General features: G+C 40.6%; 2 protein-coding genes across 2 annotated transcripts in view; one reads left to right on the forward strand and one right to left on the reverse strand.

Annotated features, from left to right (window-relative positions):
• LOC147329621 (NACHT, LRR and PYD domains-containing protein 12-like) overlaps positions 1-19,841 on the forward strand; it is an 80,397-nt gene extending 60,556 nt beyond the window's left edge. The window contains exons 9-12 of the mRNA XM_086290909.1: positions 2,288-2,464; positions 4,619-4,795; positions 9,095-9,262; positions 19,731-19,841. Of these exons, the coding sequence (XP_086147035.1) occupies positions 2,288-2,464; positions 4,619-4,795; positions 9,095-9,262; positions 19,731-19,752 (544 nt within the window). The 3' untranslated portion in view covers positions 19,753-19,841. The remainder of the gene's footprint in view (positions 1-2,287; positions 2,465-4,618; positions 4,796-9,094; positions 9,263-19,730) is intronic.
• LOC147329622 (uncharacterized) lies at positions 12,861-13,943 on the reverse strand. The gene has a single exon (XM_086290832.1). It carries the CDS (start codon positions 13,941-13,943, stop codon positions 12,861-12,863), a length of 1,083 nt encoding a protein of 360 aa, XP_086146958.1.
• Positions 19,842-23,640: the final 3,799 nt, after the last annotated feature.

Raw genomic sequence — 23,640 nt, forward strand, 5'->3', positions numbered from 1 at the left:
TTTTGTTTTCGGAGGCCGACAGCAGTGAACACAACAGCAGACTGGTGCGTAATAAGCAGTAAATAATGCAGAAAACAGATTTTTGAAGGTAAACTGTTCTTGAAGTACACTGAGAGAGAGAGCTGTGCAGGAAGTAAACGTCAAAGTCAGAGAGAATTCATGACGATGTTCATCAAACGTAAAGCGTAGTTTGGATCTTCTTTTGCTGCTGGTTCACTCAGTTTTGGTTGGAGACAGATGAAACCTGCAGCTTCAGGATCTTTGAGCTGTCCACTTTCAGCCCCGACGGCGTGTCCGTGTACGTGCCGTCGAGTGAACGATCCACGCTCTGTGTTTCCATCTTTGTGTGTTTAGCTGCTCTCATTTACTGTTTTATCTGTTTGGTTGTTGTTGAAATACGTTTGGGAGCTTTAACCTGAGATTCTGGCAAAATACATTTATATTAACCCTTTAGAGCCGGTCGGAGCGGGCACGCTCTGTTTTGCGTAACTATTTTTAAATCCCGGTAGCTCTGCAACCACGTAAGCTAGCGCAATCATTTTTTTTACATATGGAACCGGAGGAGTTGTAATTACATCTTATGCCATCAGCTTGTCCTATGTCACATTTTCCTTCCACATAAAGCTTTGCAAAAACTGCATAAAAAGCACTTGCAGCAACAAAAACATAATATTCCAGAAACACGCTTTGCTGATCCCATCAGCTGTTCATAACACTTCCTACGTTGGAATAGAAGTCAGCGCGAACTTTTGCATGTCCGCCATTACCTGCCCGAAACTGGAAGTGACGTCATTTTCGCAGAAATGTAGTTTTCTTTTTTACCATCAGGACTTTCTGTGTCTTTTCTGGGATGCTTAGGACTCATATTGCACTGCTGGAAATAGTTTATGTTGATGCATATGCTGCTTTTTTGCAAATTTGCAGTATAATATTTATTTTTGTTTTTCCTGCAGTATATAAAAATTGGTGTATTTCAAAAATAAAACTATGAAGACACTCACAATAAATTTCCTGTGGTAGGAAACTATTTTGTGCAACTTTTTTGTATTTACAGTTTTGAGGGATAAGCCTCTTAAATTTCTCTAACTAGAAATATATGTATATGTATAAATATATTTTTTTGTAGTTTATTGCACTTTTTTGCAATTTATGTAATTACTATGCACTTAATGACTACATATTATTAAAATCTGGGCTATAATTGTTGTATTGATGTATAGCGACTTGAAATGCTCCCAAAAATGTCACCACACCATGTAAAAATATAATATAAGCTCTGGCGGACTTGGTTCTATGGTAGGTCTTAAAGGGTTAAAAATCGATTCAGGATTGAATGAATCAACATCGCTTTATTCAAATTAAAACCATTTAAATAGGAAAATCCATTTTTTTACAGCCGCCTCTAATGCTGGGTAATGTCAGCTGGTCCATGTGCAGCTGGCTGTGAGGCTCAGGGAGTGTCTACAAAGTGCAACACTGAAAGAACATCAGCCATAAATATTGAGTAATAACTGGACTCTCATACAGCGAGACTCAAATGCCTTTAAACATCAGCTTATCCTGCTGATCCAAGTCCAACACTGAGTTTGTAAAAACATGTTTGTCAATCATTTTGTTTGGTTTCTGAGGAAAATGATTCAATAACTTGCTGCTAATACACAACATTTCATCATATTTCCTCATAACCCTCTTTTGTCTGACCATTTGATCCCATTTGAATTTGCAATAAAGGATCCACAGAGTTTGGTGACAATAATGACAGTAGATGTTTGTGTGAAAGTGCTGGAAGCAAATTAGTGTGTGATGTTCTTTCAGTGTTGCACTTTGTAGACGCTCCCCGAGCACTGGTCTCACAGCCAGCTGCACATAGAGACCAGTGTTGTTAGTCCAGGTCAGAAGATGACTTGTTGGAATGAAAATGAGCTTGTAGTTTGTCTGCTTTAATAATGTGACTGGAAAAAGGTGTTGGACTTCAAATATGTCCATTTCTTTCACACTTCACCTTTAAAAGTGAAGCCTCGTGGTTCCTGGAAGGAAAAACACGACTTTTTCAGGTCTTTTTCCTGTTTTTATGATAAATGTACGACTTTAATGTGAAACATTCAGAGTTTTTTCTCTTGTTGTGTTTGTTTGAAGCTTCTTCTTGTTGGCTTCAGCTGTTTGGAGTTTCCATTTTCTTAACTTCTACATGCTGAACTCTCTTCAGCTCTGAACAGATGATGAAACACTGAATGCTTTCAAGCTCACACTTTGTCTAATAAACTTACATCTTTCATTCTTTATACAGATTGAAGGGCTGTGGTTTGTTAAAGATCAGCTGTGATTATCTGGCAGCAGCACTGAAGTCCAACCCCTCCCATCTGAGAGAGCTGGACCTGAGCTACAACTACAACCTGCAGGATTCAGGAGTGAAGCTTCTGTGTGGTTTCCTGGAGAGTCCAGGATGTGGACTTGAAACTCTGAGGTCAGTCAGCATGTTTTAGTTGTGCTGAGATGAATATGATGTGAAAGTTGTGCTGGCACTAAACTGCAGACATCAGGCTGATATTATACTGATCCACACTGAGGATCTTCATGGTAAAGTCTGTTTTCTTCTTCTCTGGTTTAGTCCATTGACTGCAGCAGAACAATGTTCACATTTCAAACAGTGAGACTCAACGTATGGCCTGCGGCCCACACGCGGCCTGCCCACCTTTTCTGATTCAGAGAGAGGGGACCCTGATTAACTGTTTAGTGTTCTTCCTCACAGTTCTAAGTATCAGACACAACAATGAATAATCCACAGCTGACTGTCTTTAGCAGGTCAAAGGTCACGGCACACAGCAGACAGTGGGAAATATTATAATTCTGATCATTTATCAGCACATATCCATATGTATAAAAACAAAGCTGACACTGTGAGACTTGATCAGAGGTGTGATCATCACAGCAGAGGCCTTTGTGTCAAAATCACTGAGGATCAAACAGGAAAACATGAAGCAGATTTTCCTGTCCTGGCTTTTTATAGCAGATAACCTTCAAAATATTCTGCAGTCCATCAAAAACTGAAGCAAACCATGAATCAACATGTGAACATGAGCTGATGCTGCTGAAGTGAAGCAAAGTTACAGAGGTTTGATTACAGACACAGCTGAGAGTTTGTAATCTGTCATCATTTTAAAAGGTTTACATTTCTTCAGTATTGAACAGCAGAAATGAGGCTTTGTTTTCGGAGGCCGACAGCAGTGAACACAACAGCAGACTGGTGCGTAATAAGCAGTGAATAATGCAGGAAACAGATTTTTGAAGGTAAACTGTTCTTGAAGTACACTGAGAGAGAGAGAGCTGTGCAGGAAGTAAACGTCAAAGTCAGAGAGAATTCATGACGATGTTCATCAAACGTAAAGCGTAGTTTGGATCTTCTTCTGCTGCTGGTTCACTCAGTTTTGGTTGGAGACAGATGAAACCTGCAGCTTCAGGATCTGTGAGCTGTCCACTTTCAGCCCCGATGGCGTGTCCGTGTACGTGCCGTCGAGTGAACGATCCACGCTCTGTGTTTCCATCTTTGTGTGTTTAGCTGCTCTCATTTACTGTTTTATCTGTTTGGTTGTTGTTGAAATACGTTTAGGAACTTTAACCTGAGATTCTGGCAAAATACATTTATATTAAAAATTGATTCAGGATTGAATGAATCAACATCGCTTTATTCAAATTAAAACCATTTAAATAGGAAAATCCCTTTTTTTACAGCCGCCTCTAATGCTGGGTAATGTCAGCTGGTCCATGTGCAGCTGGCTGTGAGGCTCAGGGAGCGTCTACAAAGTGCAACACTGAAAGAACATCAGCCATAAATATTGAGTAATAACTGGACTCTCATACAGCAAGACTCAAATGCCTTTAAACATCAGCTTATCCTGCTGATCCAAGTCCAACACTGAGTTTGTAAAAACATGTTTGTCAATCATTTTGTTTGGTTTCTGAGGAAAATGATTCAATAACTTGCTGCTAATACACAACATTTAATCATATTTCCTCATAACCCTCTTTTGTCTGACCATTTGATCCCATTTGAATTTGCAATAAAGGATCCACAGAGTTCGGTGACAATAATGACAGTAGATGTTTGTGTGAAAGTGCTGGAAGCAAATTAGTGTGTGATGTTCTTTCAGTGTTGCACTTTGTAGACGCTCCCTGAGCGCTGGTCTCACAGCCAGCTGCACATCGAGACCAGTGTTGTTAGTCCAGGTCAGAAGATGACTTGTTGGAATGAAAATGAGCTTGTAGTTTTTCTACTTTAATAATGTGACTGGAAAAAGGTGTTGGACTTCAAATATGTCCATTTCTTTCACACTTCACCTTTAAAAGTGAAGCCTCGTGGTTCCTGGAAGGAAAAACACGACTTTTTCAGGTCTTTTTCCTGTTTTTATGATAAATGTACGACTTTAATGTGAAACGTTCAGAGTTTTTTCTCTTGTTGTGTTTGTTTGAAGCTGCTTCCTGTTGGCTTCAGCTGTTTGGAGTTTCCATTTTCTAAACTTCTACATTCTGAATTCTTCAGCTCTGAACAGATGATGAAACACTGAATGCTTTCAAGCTCACACTTTGTCTAATAAACTTACATCTTTCATTCTTTATACAGATTGAGGGGCTGTGGTTTGTCAGAGATCAGCTGTGATTATCTGGCAGCAGCACTGAAGTCCAACCCCTCCCATCTGAGAGAGCTGGACCTGAGCTACAACTACAACCTGCAGGATTCAGGAGTGAAGCTTCTGTGTGGTTTCCTGGAGAGTCCAGGATGTGGACTTGAAACTCTGAGGTCAGTCAGCATGTTTTAGTTGTGCTGAGATGAATATGATGTGAAATTTGTGCTGACACTAAACTGCAGACATCAGGCTGATATTATACTGATCCACACTGAGGATCTTCATGGTAAAGTCTGTTTTCTTCTTCTCTGGTTTAGTCCATTGACTGCAGCAGAACAATGTTCACATTTCAAACTGTCACGGTTCTGGGTCCGTTGGACCCAGTATTTTGAGTTTATTGTGTTTTGATTTAAGTTTTCATCAGAGATTGTGTTCTTGTTCTCTTGTCGTGTTATGGTGATGATTATGATTTCTATTATTAGAGTTCCATGTTTCTGTTTATCTGGGTTTACGATGTGAGTTTAGTTTCATATGTCATTTCCTGTCTGTCTCTCAGTGTCAGGTCTGCGTCTTGGTGTGGTGTTCTCATTTCCTGTTTTATTGTGAAGGTCTGGGTCTCATGTGAGTGTGTTCAGTTTTACCTTTGTCTCGTCTTGTTGATTATTCCCAGCTGTGTCCACCACCTGTGTGTAATTCCCCTGTGGTTCTCTGTGTATTTAAGTCATGTCTTCCGTCATTGTTGTTGCTGGTCCGTCTGTGTATTCCACCCTGCCTGATCTGTGTATCTACCATGTCTCACCCGTGTGTTCTCCCTGCTGTCCATCATCATTCTCCTCTGGTCGTTCTCGTTAAGGTTTGTGCTCTGTAGTTTAGTTTATCCCAGTATAGTTTAGTTCTAGCTCCATTTTGCCGTTTGTATTTACTTTCATGTTCAATAAACCACCTTCACACCTTCACAACTGCCTGCATTTGGATCCTCCTTCATTTCCTCCACACGGCTCACCTCACTCGCCGTGACACAAACCTTCAAAGAAGAAGAAAAATCCTCCCCTGGATAATTCACTGTGAAACTCTCCAACTCTTCATTCCACCTTAAAGTCTGTCTGAAACTGAAATCCAAAGCAAAATGTGCGTTTGATTTACAGACAGCAGTCCAACACAAACATACACACATCATCCAAAACACAGTCCAACATCCAAATCTCCTCCACTGCCAGCATGAATGATGGGAAAGAGAAGGAGGAACACTCTGACATTCAGGGTTAGAATGAGTTTCATGAAGCAGACTGTGAAGATGAAAGCTGCATTAGAAAGCTTACATGAATGAATGAGTGGACAGAAGTGGACAGAGATCATCTGAAGCACTTCAAAGGCTTTAAATCAGCACATTTCTCTTTATTCTTTATCAACTCTGTTAGTTTCTCTCAGTTTTCTGTGGAATGAAGCTAACAGCAGGCTAATAAGATGCTGACCAATAGGTTTCTATTAAAGGTTGTAATTTGTATATGAAAAAGTGCTTTGGCTCAGCAGGGATCAGCTTACAGGTAGAATACAGCTGCTGGATGGGATTAGCATGTCATAGCTATCTACCAAACTGCTAACTGGGGGATTTCAGGCCATCTATGGATCATTTTTGCTAACTGTTTATTCAGCTTAGGCTCAAAGAGCTGCAGCCTGTGCCCTAGCTGTCATAGGGCAAGAGGCGTGGTCCACCTGCATAGGTGAGCAGTCCATCACAGGGCCAACAGAGAGACACAGAGAAGCACTCTCTCACATCCATACCTACAGCCAATTTAGAAGCACCAATGAACCTAAGCAGCATTTCATTGGACTGTGGGAGAACATCCAACCTCCACAGAAAGGCCAACAAGCTTCAACCTACAACCTTCTTGCTTTAAGGCACTAGTGCTAACCACATTTCCCCATTTCAGCCCAAATCATGCATCTTCCTGTTTCTGACTCCAGGCCAGCTCCACTAACACTTTCTCATCAGACACTGCCACCTAGTGGAGGAAGTCTTAGTTCCATTTGAAGCTTCAGATGACAGTTAGTTCCTTTACAAAGAGGTGGAGGTGGTGGGGCCACAGCACCATCCTCACTGAGTGCTAGGAATGGGTATCGTTTAGGTTTTATCTGATACCGGTGCCAACCCAGTATTTTTGAAATGGTGCCAGTGCTTAAAGAATGGAGAACACAAACTTTGTCCAAAAACCTCTCATGTTTAACTGTTTTCCACTTTTTCTTTGGTCATTTTAGCCTTTTTGGCCAGGGTAAAGGGAGCATCTGCCATCAAACAAGAAGACAACCGCATGTAACTAAGACGGTGTTTGCTAGTTCACCTTACATGCATTAAAGTAATAACGTGGTTAGCCTACTCAACGTAAATTACACACGAACAACATTAAGCTACTCACCCAGAGAAGAACGGCTGCTGCTGCCATCATCATCCGTCATCATTTCTGCTACACTGGCAGGGCTAGGGGCCAGGACTCTCCTCTTCGGGTTCTTGGGGGATGTTGCTAACTCCGGGTCTGATAACAGGCACCACACCCGCAGTAGATGCGCTCGGTCTTGCAGCAAGCTATCAAATACGGTGCATTTCTTGGCTTTTAAAAAAAACGCTATGCGTCGCCAGGTGTTTCATCAGATTCGAGGTGTTACCTCCTTTGCACAGTATCACCTTAAAGCACTTGTTGCAGGCTGCTGAGTTTGCATCTTTAGCTGTGAAGTACTGCCAGACTTTGACCACTTCGCCTTGGGCATTTTTAATCTGTAGCTCTGCTCTAAAAGAATGTACGTACCTGGGCCCGCCTACTATCCTTGGAAAGGTAAAATGATTGGCTAGAATCTAAAGTGTATGACATCTCAGGGGGAAAAAGAACCAAAATGTGCGCTGCTTTTCAGTCTGGTTACTATTAAATTTCGTTCTTTGAATTCTTTTGGCGGCAAAGAAAGACTGGACCCAGGGTGGTCAAAGCTCAAAAAATTATCTTTATTTTACATTCCCGGGAACGGAGACTTGAACACATGGACACACACACTCCGGTCTGAAAGCAGCAGCAGCCAGCATGGTTATTTATATATTTCCGCAGCACGTCACACACTCTAAGTTTTGATCAAAACACTCTGCTTAGTTTCACTTTCTGTCTGCACCTCCTGTGCTCTGCAAAAGCATGCAGTTTCCTGTCAGTACTTTTGGCTCAGACTCTACTCAGAGCTGGCCCTCTCTTATTAAAATACATAAAACAATATAATCAGCAAATAAGCACTAAGAATATATATTTAAATCCCAACATTACTACCGTTTATGTCAGAACTGGTGCCATAATGGCACCGAATACCGGTACCCATACCTACTGAGTGCCATAGGACACTTAACCTTTGTTTCCATATGCTGGGAACTTCCTGTTTTTTTCCAAGGAGGACTGGAAAATGTGTGAAAACCTCCCAGTCAGTTCCTCACAGCACACTTCAATCATTTCCCTCCCACAGCATCAGGACCAGGGCTTTTTCTGTCTTTGATCCCACTAAGAGATTTCCACACAAACACCTCATCAGTGGGACTCTCAGAGCTACCAGCCCTTTGCTACAATCACAAAGCTCTTCATTGAAATCAATGATATCAAAGCTGGAATCAAATGAGTCCAAGTCTTCTGCTGATTCAGCATCACATTCATCTTTGCTCCTTGTTCTGCATCCCCACCATGGACTTCATTCCTTTCCAAGCCAGCCTTGAGTGTCCTTTATTCAGCTCATCCTCTGCTTTACTTTTACACCTGATTTTAGCTGCTTTATCTCTCTTTCAACAAGTTTCTGTGCCTCAATCTTTTTCTTCTCTCCCTCATAACAAGACAGCTTCTTCTGCCTGAGAACATGTTGGAGTGATTTACTAATCCAGGGCTGCTTATTGGGGAAAATACTTCCTGTTTTCAAAGTAATCCCCATTTTTCCCAGAAAGAAATGTAAGTAGAAATCGATGATCTAAGTGAGAACATGAGCCTTTAAAAAGTTCCAGTGGGTGCAGTCAAAGCAGTCCCTCAGTCCCAGTATAGAGTCTTTGGTCCAGACTGGAACAAGTGTGTGCCCAGTTTGAGCTCTCTTCAGTCCTGTGACCTGACAGACCCAGAGGGGCCATCACATCACATTTAGAAGCTCCCATAATGGAGCCACAACACATGTCCAACACTTAGTCTGTCTTGTTGGACCGACTGGAAGAAATGATTCAAGGACTTAGTCACAGAACAGAGTTTCAAATCTCCAAAATCCAACTGGCTGCATCAGGACATATAGTCTGAAACTCTGCACAGTTTCCTGTTTGAAGCTGCTTCCTGTTGGCTTCAGCTGTTTGGAGTTTCCATTTTCTAAACTTCTACATTCTGAACCTTCTTCGGCTCTGAACAGATGATGAAACACTGAATGATTTCAAGCTCACACTTTGTCTAATAAACTTACATCTTTCATTCTTTATACAGATTGAGTTTCTGTGGTTTGTCAAAGATCAGCTGTGATTATCTGGCGCTGAAGTCCAACCCCTCCCGTCTGAGAGAGCTGGACCTGTGGGGAAACAACCTGAAGGATCCAGATGTGAAGCAGCTGTCTGATCTTCAGCAGAGTCCAGACTACAGACTGGAGACTCTGCTGTAAGTAGAGTGATGGAGTGATTGGGTGGTGCTGTCAGCAGTATTGTACTAAACACAGTCAGTATGAAACAAAGATCCAGTGTTTCCTGTAAAGCTGCAGCTTCTCAGTGAAGCTGTGAGAGGAGAATGGTGACAGGCTTCAGGATTGGACACAAACACTTCCTGTTTCTGACCTTTATGGTCACCATAGTAACGGCTGACACACTCTGATCAAACGCTGTCAACAGCCAATCAGCTCTCTGAACAAAGCAGCACGCAGACCAATGACTGCATTCATTTCCAAGTTTAAAGCAGTGACGAACACAGTCTGTAGGTGAGGAAGAATTTAGTGAGAGCAGATGTTTGGATGGAATTCCTCCAGTTAACAGCTGGTCCCAGCCAACATTTATATGTGGGGCCCATATGGTTTGGAAATGGGCTGAAAAATGGGCCCCATATAGGATTGTCCACGGGTTCCGTAATGGCCCCATGTTAAATGCCCATATAGGTGTTATATTGGTAAAATTTAGGAACTAAATGGGCCCCAACTGGGCAACATACACAAAAACCCACCCAGGCCCCATCTTTCCAGTTTTTGTGGGTACCATGTGGGCATCACATCGGCTAAAAAGTGGGTTTTAAGTGGGATTGTCCACGGGTTCCATAATGGCCCCATTTTATAAGCCCATCTTGGTGTTATATTGGTAAAATCTGGGAACTAAATGGACCCCAACTGGGCAAAGTACTCATAAACCCACCCGGGCCCCATTTTTCAAGTTCTTAGTGTGTACAACATGAGGAAAACATGAGCTAAAAAGTTGGAATGGCATTATCAGTGGGTTCTGTAGTTGCATCTTACTACCTGTTTGAATTGGCTAATTTCTGGCACTGGGTGGGTCCCATGTAGAAAAACAGCCACAAAATCAATTTAACAGACAGCCAATACGGCTTCTGTGACACAAAGACACTAAATATATTAAAGCTGACTGCAAATAGAAATCAAGAGGGGACACAAAACACATTTTGTTCACATTTATTTTGTCACATTTATTTTGTCACACAACTGTGGGTTTAAGTAACTATTCCAAGGAGTGTGAACTTAAAAAACTCGAAATATCAAACTACATTCAAATTGCTTAGAGTTGGAATCAGAATCAGAATCAGAATCAGAATACTTTATTGATCCCTGGGGGAAATTATTTTTTGTTACAGTGCTCCATTTTAAACCAACATTAAGACAAGACAGACAATACACTAACTAAGAATAGTACAATATATACATATATATACATACATACATACATAAGTCACTCATAAATAAATAGTTGGAAAAGAAACATGTGTAGTTGTAGCAGCAAACAGTGTGTTAAGTGGATGCGTTGTACAGGGAGATGGCCACAGGCAGGAATGATTTCCTGTGTCGTTCAGTGGTGCTTTTCGGTAATCTCAGTCTCTCACTGAACGAGCTCCTGTGACTGACCAACATGTCATGGAGTGGGTGGGAGGTGTTATCCAACATTGTCTTTATCTTGGACAGCATCCGCCTCTCCGACACCACCTTGAGGGAGTCCAGCTCCATCCCCACAACATTGCTGGCCTTACGGATTAGTTTATTAAGTCTGTTGGCATCGGCGACCCTCAGCCTGCTCCCCCAGCATGCAACAGCATAGAGGATCGCACTGGCCACAACAGACTCATAGAAAATCCTCAGCATTTTCTGGCAGATGTTGAAGGACCTCAGTCGCCTCAAAAAATAGAGACGACTCTGGCCCTTCCTGTAAAGTGCTGTGGTGTTTTTAGCCCAGTCCAGTTTATTGTCAATGTGTACTCCAAGGTATTTATAGTCCTCCACAATGTCAACACTGACCCCCTGAATTGAAACAGGGGTCAAGTGTTTCCTGGTCTTCCTGAAGTCCACAATCAGTTCCTTGGTCTTGGGAACTGTAGCAACATGGGAAAAAATAAGAAGGGAAACTCAGAACCTTGACTTGAATCAGCAGAGGTGTCTGTTATGTTTTTTACAGAGCCGTTAGTCTATTTTGTCCCCTAGCAGCCCTCAGTCCTCCTCTGTCTCTAGCTCCAGTGAACCATTTGGAGAGAGCTTTCTCTGCTTCTTGCAGGTTGACTTTTGCAGTCAAAGAATTCTTCTTCAGTGCCTCTGCAAATGAAGAAGAAAAATGGGTAAGCCAAAGTAAAGGTAACCGTAGCTTACTTCCTTTCGGAAAGATTTACAAAGAACAATGTTTATTTCACTTTCTTGCCTCAAATATATAAGATGGCACAATAACCAATCTCACTTACACTTTCAAACACTTTATTAAAAAAAGTGTCTCAAGTGAAATTAACTTACCATACACAACATTAAAGAGGCGCAAATCTCGGAACTTTTTCTTCCCATGTCGGCCAAGCAAGTTGTACTCCACGGCAAGCTCGGGTGATATGAGGAATTTCATCATTCTCCTTGTAGCATCATCTACGCTTGTTCCCCCTATATCTGCTACCATGGCAACCTGAGGGGAACATACAAAAAGGACAGATTAGATCATAAGTGTCAAACTCTGGCCCGCGGGCCAAATTTGGCCCCCAGCCTACTTACATTTGGCCCGCGAAGCCATACCAAATTACTATTAGAGCTGGCCTACTGGTATTATACAGCTAATATATATATATATATATATATATATATTGTTTAGTATTAAGCTTTGCTTGTTCCATATTCAGTTTTTCAGCAAAATGTGTTTGAGTCCATAAGAAAAGATTCATTCCTATATCTGGAGGAATAAATAGATTTCAATAAATATTAATGTTAGCCCGCGACTTTGTTCCAGTTTTGAATTTTGGCCCACTGTGTATTTGAGTTTAACACCCCTGGATTAGATACTGGCATCTGGGTAGGATGCCTCCCTGGGGAGGCGTTTTGGGCACATCCAACCAGGAAGAGACCCAGAGGAACACCCAGGACATGCTAAAGGGACTATGTTTCTCTGCTGGCCTGGAAATGCCTTGGGATTCCGCTGGAGGAGCAGGGCCAAGAGACTGGAGAGAGCGAAGTCTGGGCCTCTCTACTTAGTACTGGATTGGGTCACAGGGGGAGCAGCCTAAGCTTAAGATAATGGACCAGGAATGGAGGATAAATGGACGCTTTACATATTACTTAATGTTAATTGTGTGGAGATAAGAAATACTACACAGCAAAATCTCCAGTGTTAAATTAACACTGGAGAGTGTCTATATGGGTCCACATCTCTGAGTGTTAAATACAACACTGTTGAGTGTTAAATTAACACTTTTGACAGTGTTATATGTTTAAAAGTAACCTAGTCAGTTTTGAAGATTAACAATGGTTAACACTGAGCAGTGCTGATTTTCTAATACTGGAAAATAACTCAAAATGTTAGAAATATTCCAGTACCGTCATGGAAAACCACCATGGTGGAAAACCAAAACAGCAAAAGTAAGAGGGAATTCATGACGATGTTTACGTGAAGCGAAATTTTCAGTGTAGTTTGGATCTTCTTTTGCTGCTGGTTCAGTCAATATTGTTTTGAGAAAGATAAAACCTGCAGCTTCAGAATCTAGCACAAAAAACACAAAGTGCCGTCGGCTGAGAAAGGCCACATCACACCAGGAAGTTCTTGTACTGTGGATTGCACAGTTTCTGGAAAAGCACAACTGGTCCAGTATACAACAAAAATTGTCTTAATTCTGTAGCTTTCCATTGTCTGTACTCCATTAGGGACCGTGGTTTTCTGGAAAACGTGCGTGGCAGACTTTGCCTACACTGTTTTAAGTGATCTGAAATGGCAGACAGAGTAGAAGTAGGAACCCGACACTGCAATGGTCCCTTAATCCACAGGGCAAGTAATTTACGTACAATACCCAAGCAAATTAAATGCATATAGTCTAAGGGAAAGGCTGAAACCATGCCAATGCCTAGCTCTTGAAGAGGTGATTTGGAGTTGTGGTGATCTTCATCTAACATTTCTTCAAACTGAGAATCTGATCTGAGACTTGAATCCATATCTGGAAAAATAACTTTCCCATCAACATAAACACCATACTGTGTACAGCGCTCACAAGAACTGTAGCCACCATGACCTTTGATGCATTTTAAATAAGCTCTAGCTGGGGTGTCACAGATAAAAGCATCTGGAAGGGGTACATTGAAGTGTTTTCCATTGAAAACAATACCAGTTTTTGTGACCTTTTTTACATCTTCTATAAAATCATGCATGTAGTCGTTCACCGACTCAGGTTTGCAGGGACCAGCATATATACCCATCATGAAAACATTTGCTTGTGGCAGTTCAACTATCTTACCTAAAATAGGCCACAGTTGCATATTAGAGCTCTTAAAGAGAGGCAAACCATCAACATTCACACGAATGGTTAATGTATCAGTTTTCAGTTCATGTTGATTTATCATTTTCAGTTCTGACAATACTGCACTTTCAAGACCAAAATGGTAGTAACTTCCCCTGCCAATCTGTTTCACTTCACAGTCTTTTAATGTACTGAGCAAAGTTCTGGGATCCTTTGGCAAATCTAGACCAAGCTCCAAAAGTATGGTTAAGAGCTCTGACAACACAGAATGAGACACATTTCGGTTTGCTGCCCATTCAGCAAGTTTCCTCTTAGCATCAGAGTCTGACTCCACATCAGGAAAGTCACAGTTTTGTTCTTCATCCGCTTCACTATCCATGTAAAAGTCATTACTATTAAAATCCAGAGGTAAATCTTCATCCAAGCTGTTACTCGAATATTCCTCTACATTGTCCTCTGCCTTGTTGATAGTCTCATCTTTATTTTCTATATCTTCAATATTTTCCACTGCTTCATCCACAATCGAATGTTTGTTCGCCACATCTTCAGTGTATTGCAAAGCCTGGTCCACGGCCTTCTCTGCAAGTTCCACAGCATCTAAGGCAAGGCTATGTAAATGCTGCTGAACTTGAACTTTAATTCTCCTTCTCCTTGTCTGTGATTTGGCAAGAAGGTAATCCATTTCACTAAAATACACAGAAGATTGTGTGCAGAATAGAAGTGTGAGCCATTTTCACACATACGGAAATTCAAAAAATTGCAGAAGATATTCTGAAGAGGAATACAGTACCTTGCAAAAGTATTCACCCCCCTTGAACTTTTCCACATTTTGTCACATTGCAGACACAAGCAGGAATCATTTTTATTGGAATTCCATGTGAAAGACCAACGCAAAGTGGTGTACACGTGAAAGTGGAATGAAAGTCATACATGATTCCAAATATTTTTTACAAATCAATAACTGCAAAGTGGGGTGTGCGTAATTATTCAGCCCCCTTTGGTCTGAGTGCAGTCAGTTGCCCATGGACATTGCCTGATGAGTGCTAATGACTAAATAGAGTGCACCTGTGTGTAATCTAATGTCAGCACAAATACAGCTGCTCTGTGACGGCCTCAGAGGTTGTCTAAGAGAATATTGGGAGCAACAACACCATGAAGTCCAAAGAACACACCAGACAGGTCAGGGATGAAGTTATTGAGAAATTTAGAGCAGGTTTGGGCTACAAAAAGATTTCCCAAGCCTTGAACATCCCACGGAGCACTGTTCAAGTGATCATTCAGAAATGGAAGGAGTATGGCACAACCGTAAACCTACCAAGACAAGGCCATCCACCTAAACTCACAGGCCGAACAAGGAGGGCGCTGCAGAGAAAGAGAGAAATGCAGCCAAGAGGCCCATGGTGACTCTGGACGAGCTGCAGAGATCTACAGCTCAGGTGGGGGAATCTGTCCATAGGACAACTATTAGTCGTGCACTGCACAAAGTTGGCCTTTATGGAAGAGTGGCAAGAAGAAAGCCATTGTTAACAGAAAACCATAAGAAGTCCCGTTTGCAGTTTGCCACAAGCCATGTGGGGACACAGCAAACATGTGGAAGAAGATACTCTGGACAGATGAGACCAAAAATGGAACTTTTTGGCCAAAATGCAAAACACTATGTGTGGCCTAAAACTAACACTGCACATCACTCTGAACACACCATCCCCACAATTGGTCTTTCACGTGGGATTCCAATAAAATTGATTCATGTTTGTGGCTGTAATGTGACAAAATGTGGGAAAGTTCAAGGGGGCCGAATACTTTTGCAAGCCACTGTATTTGGAAACATTGTTTGTAAAAAACACTTCAGCCAGAGTGGAGCTTTTCCATCAATCTACACTGTAAAATGTATAAATCAGCAAGTGATAAATTATCACTGTTGCTGGTATTTTCTCAAAGAGTTGTATGTGATAGAAATTGCTGTTTATAGTCCTTCTGTACATCTGCATGTTGCTTGCCAATTAAAATCTATAATTGTGGGGATTCATATTCATGTGATACTTATAACAACAGTTATCAAGTATACCAATTTAACTTTGCTCATGTGCTTGAAGGAAAATGGTTATTTCCATGTATTTCCCTATTCTGCCTTTAATTTTGAGGAGTTCCTTCTAGCTGTTACAGTGCTATGGGCTCAAAATGTGGTCATAAATATTTTGTACTTGTAAATCAGGATTTGTATGTGTAAAAAAGATTTTTGTGTGTGTGTGTGTGTGTGTGTGTGTGTGCATAAAAAAAGATCTGTATGTGTAAAAAGAATTTGTGTGTGTGTAAAAAAGATTTGTGTGCTGACTTAGCCAAAAAAGAACCCTGCACGTTACAAGTATGAATTTTGACCCTATTTTTCTTCCTTTCATCTGATTGGTCAATGTCATGTCAATCACAAATGTAACAATCCAATCAGAGAACAGATGGGTTTGGCTGCCGGAGGGGCGCTTTTTTGAACTGCAGGTCTTTGAAGGGAATAAATGCCCTTTTACATGCCAACCCAGCGTTTTGCTTCACCACCACGAAGGAAAACAGTCTGTGGTCGTCCGACTTTGGTGATTTTTGTGTCACAGGTCTACGTGCATAATACAGGGACTTCCACAGCCTTTTCAACAGCGCTGCGGGGGGGGGAGCAGTGTTTTTGAAATGACAGCTTTCATTACAAAGCTTTCTCCGTTATGAATTAGCATACATGTTTTTATTTAACATTTGAAGAACTAGCAAAAAAACCCCCAGAAACTCTTGTAGAGGACATAAAGTTAGAGATAGAAAAGACAAGGAGCAGGTGCATCTAGTACAGGTAGAGCTGCTGCAAAAACCCACAGAGCTCAGCAGCCAGCGCTACAAATTCTGGATCCTTTGCTTTTAGTTAGCATTAGCAGCACATCCTGCGTCTGATGTGAAAGGACCTTTATGCTGCATGCTGTGACTCACAGCAATGGTCCTGGGTCAGCCCTGACTTTGTGTTAAACTAATCCTAAAGTAATAATGGTATTTCTAACCACTGATATACCACAACTTTTTCCTTTCAACAGCTGCTGAAAATTAGGGGACCGAGCTGTTATCGGATATTTATATAGAGATCCTCCAGCTTCAAACTGTATCACCCTTCAAGGACCTGCAGTTCAAAAAAGCTCCCCTCCGACAGCCAAACCCATCTGTTCTCTGATTGGATTGTTACATTTGTGATTGACATGACATTGACCAATCAGATGAAAGGAAGAAAAATAGGGTCAAAATTCATACTTGTAACGTGCAGGGTTTTTTTGGCCACACACAAATCTTTTTTACACACACAAATCTTTTTTTACACACACACAAATTCTTTTTACACAAACAAATCCTGATTTACAAATACAAAATATTTATGACCACATTTTGAGCCCATACAGTGCACCTAAAACAAAAAATCTGCAGCGATTTACATTTGTTGAATGATCAATTTTGTAAATTAACAGTCTGTTTGTGTGCACAGCTTACAAAACTGTACTGTAAGGCTGATTGCATGGGATGATTGATTTTGATTGCATCTGATCTGATTGCATTCTAAAATGTTGTTGCTTAAAAATAAAATCTGCAATACATGATAATTAAGAACATCAGCATAAAGACTTATTAAAAAGTAGATACACAATTTCTATAAAATGGAAAACAACTCAGTTAATTTTTGTTCCCATGAATACCAGCATCTTAAACAACTCCAACAACTATGACGAAAAACGCTTTCCTGCTCCCCTCACCATCCGCTGATTAACACTGAGCTGCTGCTGTCAACACCATCAAACTTATTTAATGTTTAATGTTATGTTATTTTTAAATCTTTACCAAAGCTTAACGACTATGGATGCTCACACCTGCTGTTAAAAAAACTGTTAGAAATTACAGGAGTAATTTCTTTTTTTTTTTTAAAGCGGCACTGCATTTTTATTGGTTACCATGTTTATTACCACTTTTATCAGTAAAAACCTTCCTATAAAGTATAGATTTCAATTCAATTCACCTTAATGAGCTGCACTACTTACAGTCCTGTGAGCTCTGGTTACTGACAGCAGGTGTGAATGTTTGGAGTCCTAAACTCAGATAGAGATTAGAATAACAAGGGAATGTAAAATGTTTTGATGCACCTGACAGCAGCAGCTCAGAGAGAACTCCAATTGTGAGGGGAGGAGCAAAACTGTCAGAGTTGTGGGACATGTGAAGAGAGCACTGTTGGCATTATGTTAGCACAAAACATTGAAATTTCAATAGATGTCTAATTGTGAAATTGGTCATTGACTCCTGCAGCTAAATAAACATTTATACCGATTACCAGAAGAAAAAAAAATAGTAATGCACTCCTTTCACAGATGTCCCATTAACCATCACTTTTCAAAATAATCCGTGCAAGCTAATGAATATGGCTAATAAGTAATACAAATAATATGAAAATGACTTACATGTCAAAGATGGTGTTTGAGATCCCAAAGAATCTAAATGTCGTAAGGAAATAAAAGAAAGTACATGAGAAAGAAAAAGTTGCAAACGTTTCCATTTTTTCCAGGATAATTCAATATAGGAGATTTACTTACTAATGCACAAAATGAACAGTGTAATTATAAGTTTGAAATGCACTGCAAGTGTTTATATGGTAAACTGATCAACTCCAACAGCAAACACTGGCAGTGCAAAAATGTACCTAACTAGCTGACAGACTTTAAAGTCACGGGAAGATATATATAAATGGTGACATATCCCAGAACAAATCTGAACATAAAAATATTATTAATTGTCTATCTTCAGCAACTGTGTGCTGTACAAGCACTATAAAATTTTAACATGTTTCATTTACAGTTGAATGACACAAAATCACTTAGGGGGGCACATATGACCTGCAGGCTGCACTTTGGACATCCCTGCAGTAGACTGCTACATAGACTACTTAACTATGCATAGGGGGATATTTAGTGAAAGACTTCATTTTATTAAATAGTTAATTAAGCCATCAATGGGAGTTAGATTTAATACTAGTGTTTTACACAGCATTCAGCTATAGTAACATGTTCTGCATTTTCCTACATCACCATCTGATCTGAACAGCTGCACTTATTTATTAAATTAATAACTGCCTTGGACATTTTTCAGTAACCAATAACTAGATGGAACAGCACAGTATTTAAGGCTACGTCCACACGTACACCAGTATTTGAAAGCGGAGACTTTTTTGAAACTCATGCAAGGGTGGAGATTTTCAAAAACCGTTTTTGCGTTTAGGTGTGGATGAGGGAAACAGAGGAAACGCAGCATCAAAGGTCTGTGCCTTTTTTGACATCACACCATGTGCCAGGTTATTGCTTCGGTGAAAGGAATTTCTACAATGACTTAGAAAAAATACCATTACTGTTAATTTTACTCTATGCAGTGTTAATATGCTTACATACACACAGTTACTGTCCCTCCACACATAGGACTCAGTTCTGCTTCTATGCACCATCTTTGTTTACGCTTTCCCACCCAGGCTTCATGACTTCTGATTGGCCAACATTTCTACACATTAGGAATATATCGCCACCTGCTGCTTTAGCAGCAGCGTTTTGGCTTTTACGAGTGGATGGGATTTTTTTTTTATTTTTTATTTTTTTTAGGAAAACAGAAAATGTCCGTTTTCAAAATTACCCATGTACGTGTGGACGTAGCCTAAGAGAGTGATCCAGGCAGTGTTTAGGCTGAAAAAGCTGTGTTTGCACTAATTTATTCATAAATAATCCTAATTATACATCTTGCTTCCATGTTTGTATCCTGTGTCACTAAAAATACATTTTATTTTAATTTTATACATTGATTAATGACCTGCAGAATCTCCTTATCATATTAAGTGATTCATAATTGTCACTTTATGCTTTCTACATCGCTAAAGTGATGACATCCTTGCATTACATACTTTAGGTTCATTTTCTGCAGGCAATTTTCTGACAGAGAACAGACAGATTTACACTATAACATGCAGCGTTCTATAGATGGACACATAAAGAAATGAAAAATTACATGTATGTGCTAACTTTCTAAACACTTTGTTACATTTATGATAAAGTAGATAAAACACATTTACGTCGGCCTTGGCTCATTAGTTCTTGTCTTTAAATGAACTTTGTGTGTGTTTCAGGTGCTGCACTCTCAAAGACTGAATGAACCAGCATTGCAGCCATGGGTCACTGTGAGCATCACAGGGAAGGTTGAAGCCGCCCACTGCAGCTGTAAGGCCGGAGTCGCAGAGACCTGCAGCCATGTCGCTGCTCTTCTGTTTAATGTAGAAGCAACAGTGTTGATCCGTGGCACAAGGACTGTTACAGATGAACCTGCATACTGGGTTTTGCTGGGTAATAATACCAAGATACAGCCAGAGGTTGGCCATAAGATGGACTTCTCCTCTTCAGCTGCCTAAAAAAAGACTCTTGATCAAAACATAAACAGACCATCCGTATTGAAAGGTAAAAGGAGCCATCCTCAAAAAAGAAAAATCCCTCCTGCTACTGTGGAGGAGTTGTCACTGCTATTGGATACTTTGCTGGAACACAGTAAAGCTGTGGGTTGTGGGAATGACCCATAATGTTTTATCTAGGGGTCTAGATTTATGCCTGTGGTGCACTGCCGTGTAAATAATTTGCATTTACTGAATATCTACTGACTGAGTCCCACTGTTCAAAAGTTGAATAAAGAAACAAACTAATTTTGCCTCTTTTTTTATTAAAACCACTTTATAGAACATCACATCAGTGTAGAATCCATGTCATTTATAGTTTACAAATGACAAAATGTTTACACAAATCATGAGTGTTTACATGATATCACCCACTACTAACATTACTTTATTTACTGTATCTTTTGAAAAAACACAGCAATTTTAACAGCACAAGACTTAAGAATATTTAACAGGAGCAGGTTTCATTCTTCCCTGGTTTTATTATCACACTGTTCACCAAACACAGCAAACCTTCACCATCTTATCCAGGAGGGTCACCTCTTCACCCTCAGAAGAAGTAATCTGATTGGCATGGTGGTATGTTTGAAGCAGGTCCCTTGTGTAGCGCTGGAACCCAGTCACGATGTTTCTCCAAAGCCCTATAGGAACCGCTCACTTTAAAAAACAACTTTATTTAAAAAGTAATTTTATGCCTGATACAAACATTTTAAAAGGCAAACCATGCACAAGTTAAACAGATAAATTTTAGTTTTGCTTAGTTTTTTAAGTATAGGAATGGTTATTATGTTTTAAAAAATCATATGTAATAATTGTCAAATAACATAAAAATAAAACAACATAATAATAAAAGCATAATTGACAGAATATATCGTAATGATAACAATAGCAACACCTCACTTAAAAGAATCAGAATCAGAAAGGGTTTTATTGCCAAATGTTGAGCAGGTTTACAACATTAGGAAATTGCTGCGGTGCTTGGTGCAAACATACTGTCATAAACGCTTAAATAGATATAAAAATAAGAATAAGAATTAAAAGTGCTAAGTAGATAGATACATGAGTGCAGGTGGTGATCAATGCCAAACATGGAATGATGCAGTTTGCCCCACCTGGGGCACACAAAAACAGCTTTTCTTTAAAAGACTATGTTAGCACATATCTAACCCATGTGAAAAACCCAAGTGGGTCCTACATGTGTTTCCCATTTTGTACCAAGTTAAGTGTTTCCCATGTTTGACCCAGCTAGGACCTACTAAAAGTGCCCACTTGGCATTGGCCACATGGGTTTAATGTGAAGAACCCAAGTAGGCCCCATACAAAAAGACCAGTTTGAGCCCATGCCCATATGGTACCCATCTAGCCCGAGCAAAAACCAGGTGGGGCCCATATATACATGTTGGCTGGGGTGTTCTGAAGGCAGGACTGTGATGCAGTTTTCTGCCTCGCCACTAGAGGGCGCGGCCGTTTTGTGAGTAATGTTTTGACTGGGATGGAAAATGGTGTTCATGAAGGCAGTGTGAATCACAAGTTATGCTCGGGAGCAGTTTATGTGGGTTCAGTGAGAGTGTGCGTCCATAAGACTGGTGAGTTACAGGATATTTCTTGTGTAAGAAGGATAGAAGGATAGCCTGTATGTTTTCTTGCTCTGGACGTCCTCTACATTTTCTATAAGCTAAGTTATCGCTAAGCTAAGCGGGCTAAGCTAAGCTAAGTTCGCCTAGGCAAAACTGAGTTCAGTTTGAGTTGGTGATTTGTTATGTGTATTTGCCTTCTTTAGTTGGCATCATAAGTGAGTGGGGCACAAAAGTTAAGTGATGGGAAGATGTTTATTTTCTTTGTTGCCAAATATGGTTCAGACTATAAGTAAAAGCCGCCAGCTTAGTATTAGGGCCTATAAGACAAGTATATATGTTATATGGTGATTATTGTTGTCTATAATTTGATTGTAATTTGTGTTCTATTTTCCATTCTGTTTGTAGAACCACACCCACGCTAAATCTGCCATTAAAGAGCTGAACGATCAGCCCCTGTCCTCATTATTTTGTGGAGGGTCATAGTGGCACTTGACCTGTGCACACCCTGCGATCACCACCGTAGAAATGAACCTCATATCAGAAATCATCATAACAGCTGGAACCTTCCATCTGGATTGTTGGGCTTGTTGTTGGGGTTCCTACAGAGCTCAGAGTGGACACACCAAGGTTCTTCTAATGAATGAAAGTCCAAACTCAAACTAGGAGTGAAAAACATTTTCATCAACTTCAATAAAAATCCAAAGATTAGAAAAAGTGAAGCAACAATGAGTCCTAGTACAGTCCCAGCACTGAAGTCCCTGCTGCTCTTTATACTGGATGTGCTGCATCACTGACTGACAGCTGATGAAGAGTCTCTGGAAACACTCGTTTATCTCCTCTGCTCTTCCTTCTTCTCTCTGCAGGTGGAGCTGATGATGGTAAACAGGACGGTGTGTGTGCTGAGAGAGGAGGAGCTGTGTCCTGATGATCCAGAGAGGTTGAAGCAGCAGCAGCTTGTGTGTAGAAACGCTCTGACTGGGCCATGTTACTGGGAGGTGGAGAGGAGAGCTTCATCCAGCAGTGACTGACAGAGGAATGAGAAGAAGTGCAGATGACTGTCAGTGCTGCAGAGTGAACTGCTCTGAGAACAGCTCCACTGTCAGACACAATGTAGAGTCCAGCATCATCCCTGTGTGTCCCTCTGGATCTGACAGAGGATCATCAGTGTATCTGGACTGCTCTGCTGCTGCTCTGTCCTTCTACAGTCTCTGCACAGTCTCTGTCTGACTCTGGCTTCAGACCCTCCTGGATCAAACTCACCTGGAAAGACTTTCAAACATCACTCAATAGATTTGAATACAGAATATATTTGATATATACTGTAGATGTACTGTAGAGTTGCAGTTTGTCACTTGTAAATACAGTCTGTGAGCAGCTGTGAGCTGAAAGATCTTTCTAGAAACACCAAATGTTTTCACTCTTCTGTTGCTTTTTCATATATTTCCACAACATTAATATTGATCCCACCTGTCTCACCTGTTTCATGCTTTTATACATAATAACAGGACACGTGTGATCTGAGCGCTGCTGTGGTTGCTGTGCTGCACGTCTTCATTTAGATAACAGAGACATCTAGTGGTTCAGAGGGAGAACTGCAGGAGGTGGAGCTGTGTTTTAGCATGGAAAACTTTTTATCTTTTAGGCGCAGATACAAATATGACAAGTATCAGTGTAAGATACAAAAGGTCACATCAGTCAGCAGAGGGAACAGTGATCACACAGCAATGTAAGAATAGAAACATAACAGTGAATCTGGACATGTATACAGATGGAAGCAAACAAACAGGATGTAACACTACATTAAAGCCACAAATGGGAAGAAAACAAAGCCAAAGGAAAATATATTTGATCTCAGGAATCCAAATCAGATGCTTTAGAGCAGGGGTCGGCCACCCAGGAGGAGCAGAGACCTGAGGCGGCCGCCGATCCGAGTGACAGGTGAACTGAACTTCAGGTAAGAAGTTATGACCTGCAGTCTATTTGGGACAGATATAAACCAAGTTTAGGTGGAGTTTATT

This window comes from Aulonocara sp. 'chitande type north' Nkhata Bay, linkage group LG5 (assembly GCF_057382095.1).
Source record: "Aulonocara sp. 'chitande type north' Nkhata Bay isolate Kocher_YH1m ecotype deep benthic linkage group LG5, A_spYH_male_GT1.1, whole genome shotgun sequence".
Lineage (NCBI taxonomy): Eukaryota > Metazoa > Chordata > Actinopteri > Cichliformes > Cichlidae > Aulonocara > Aulonocara sp. 'chitande type north' Nkhata Bay.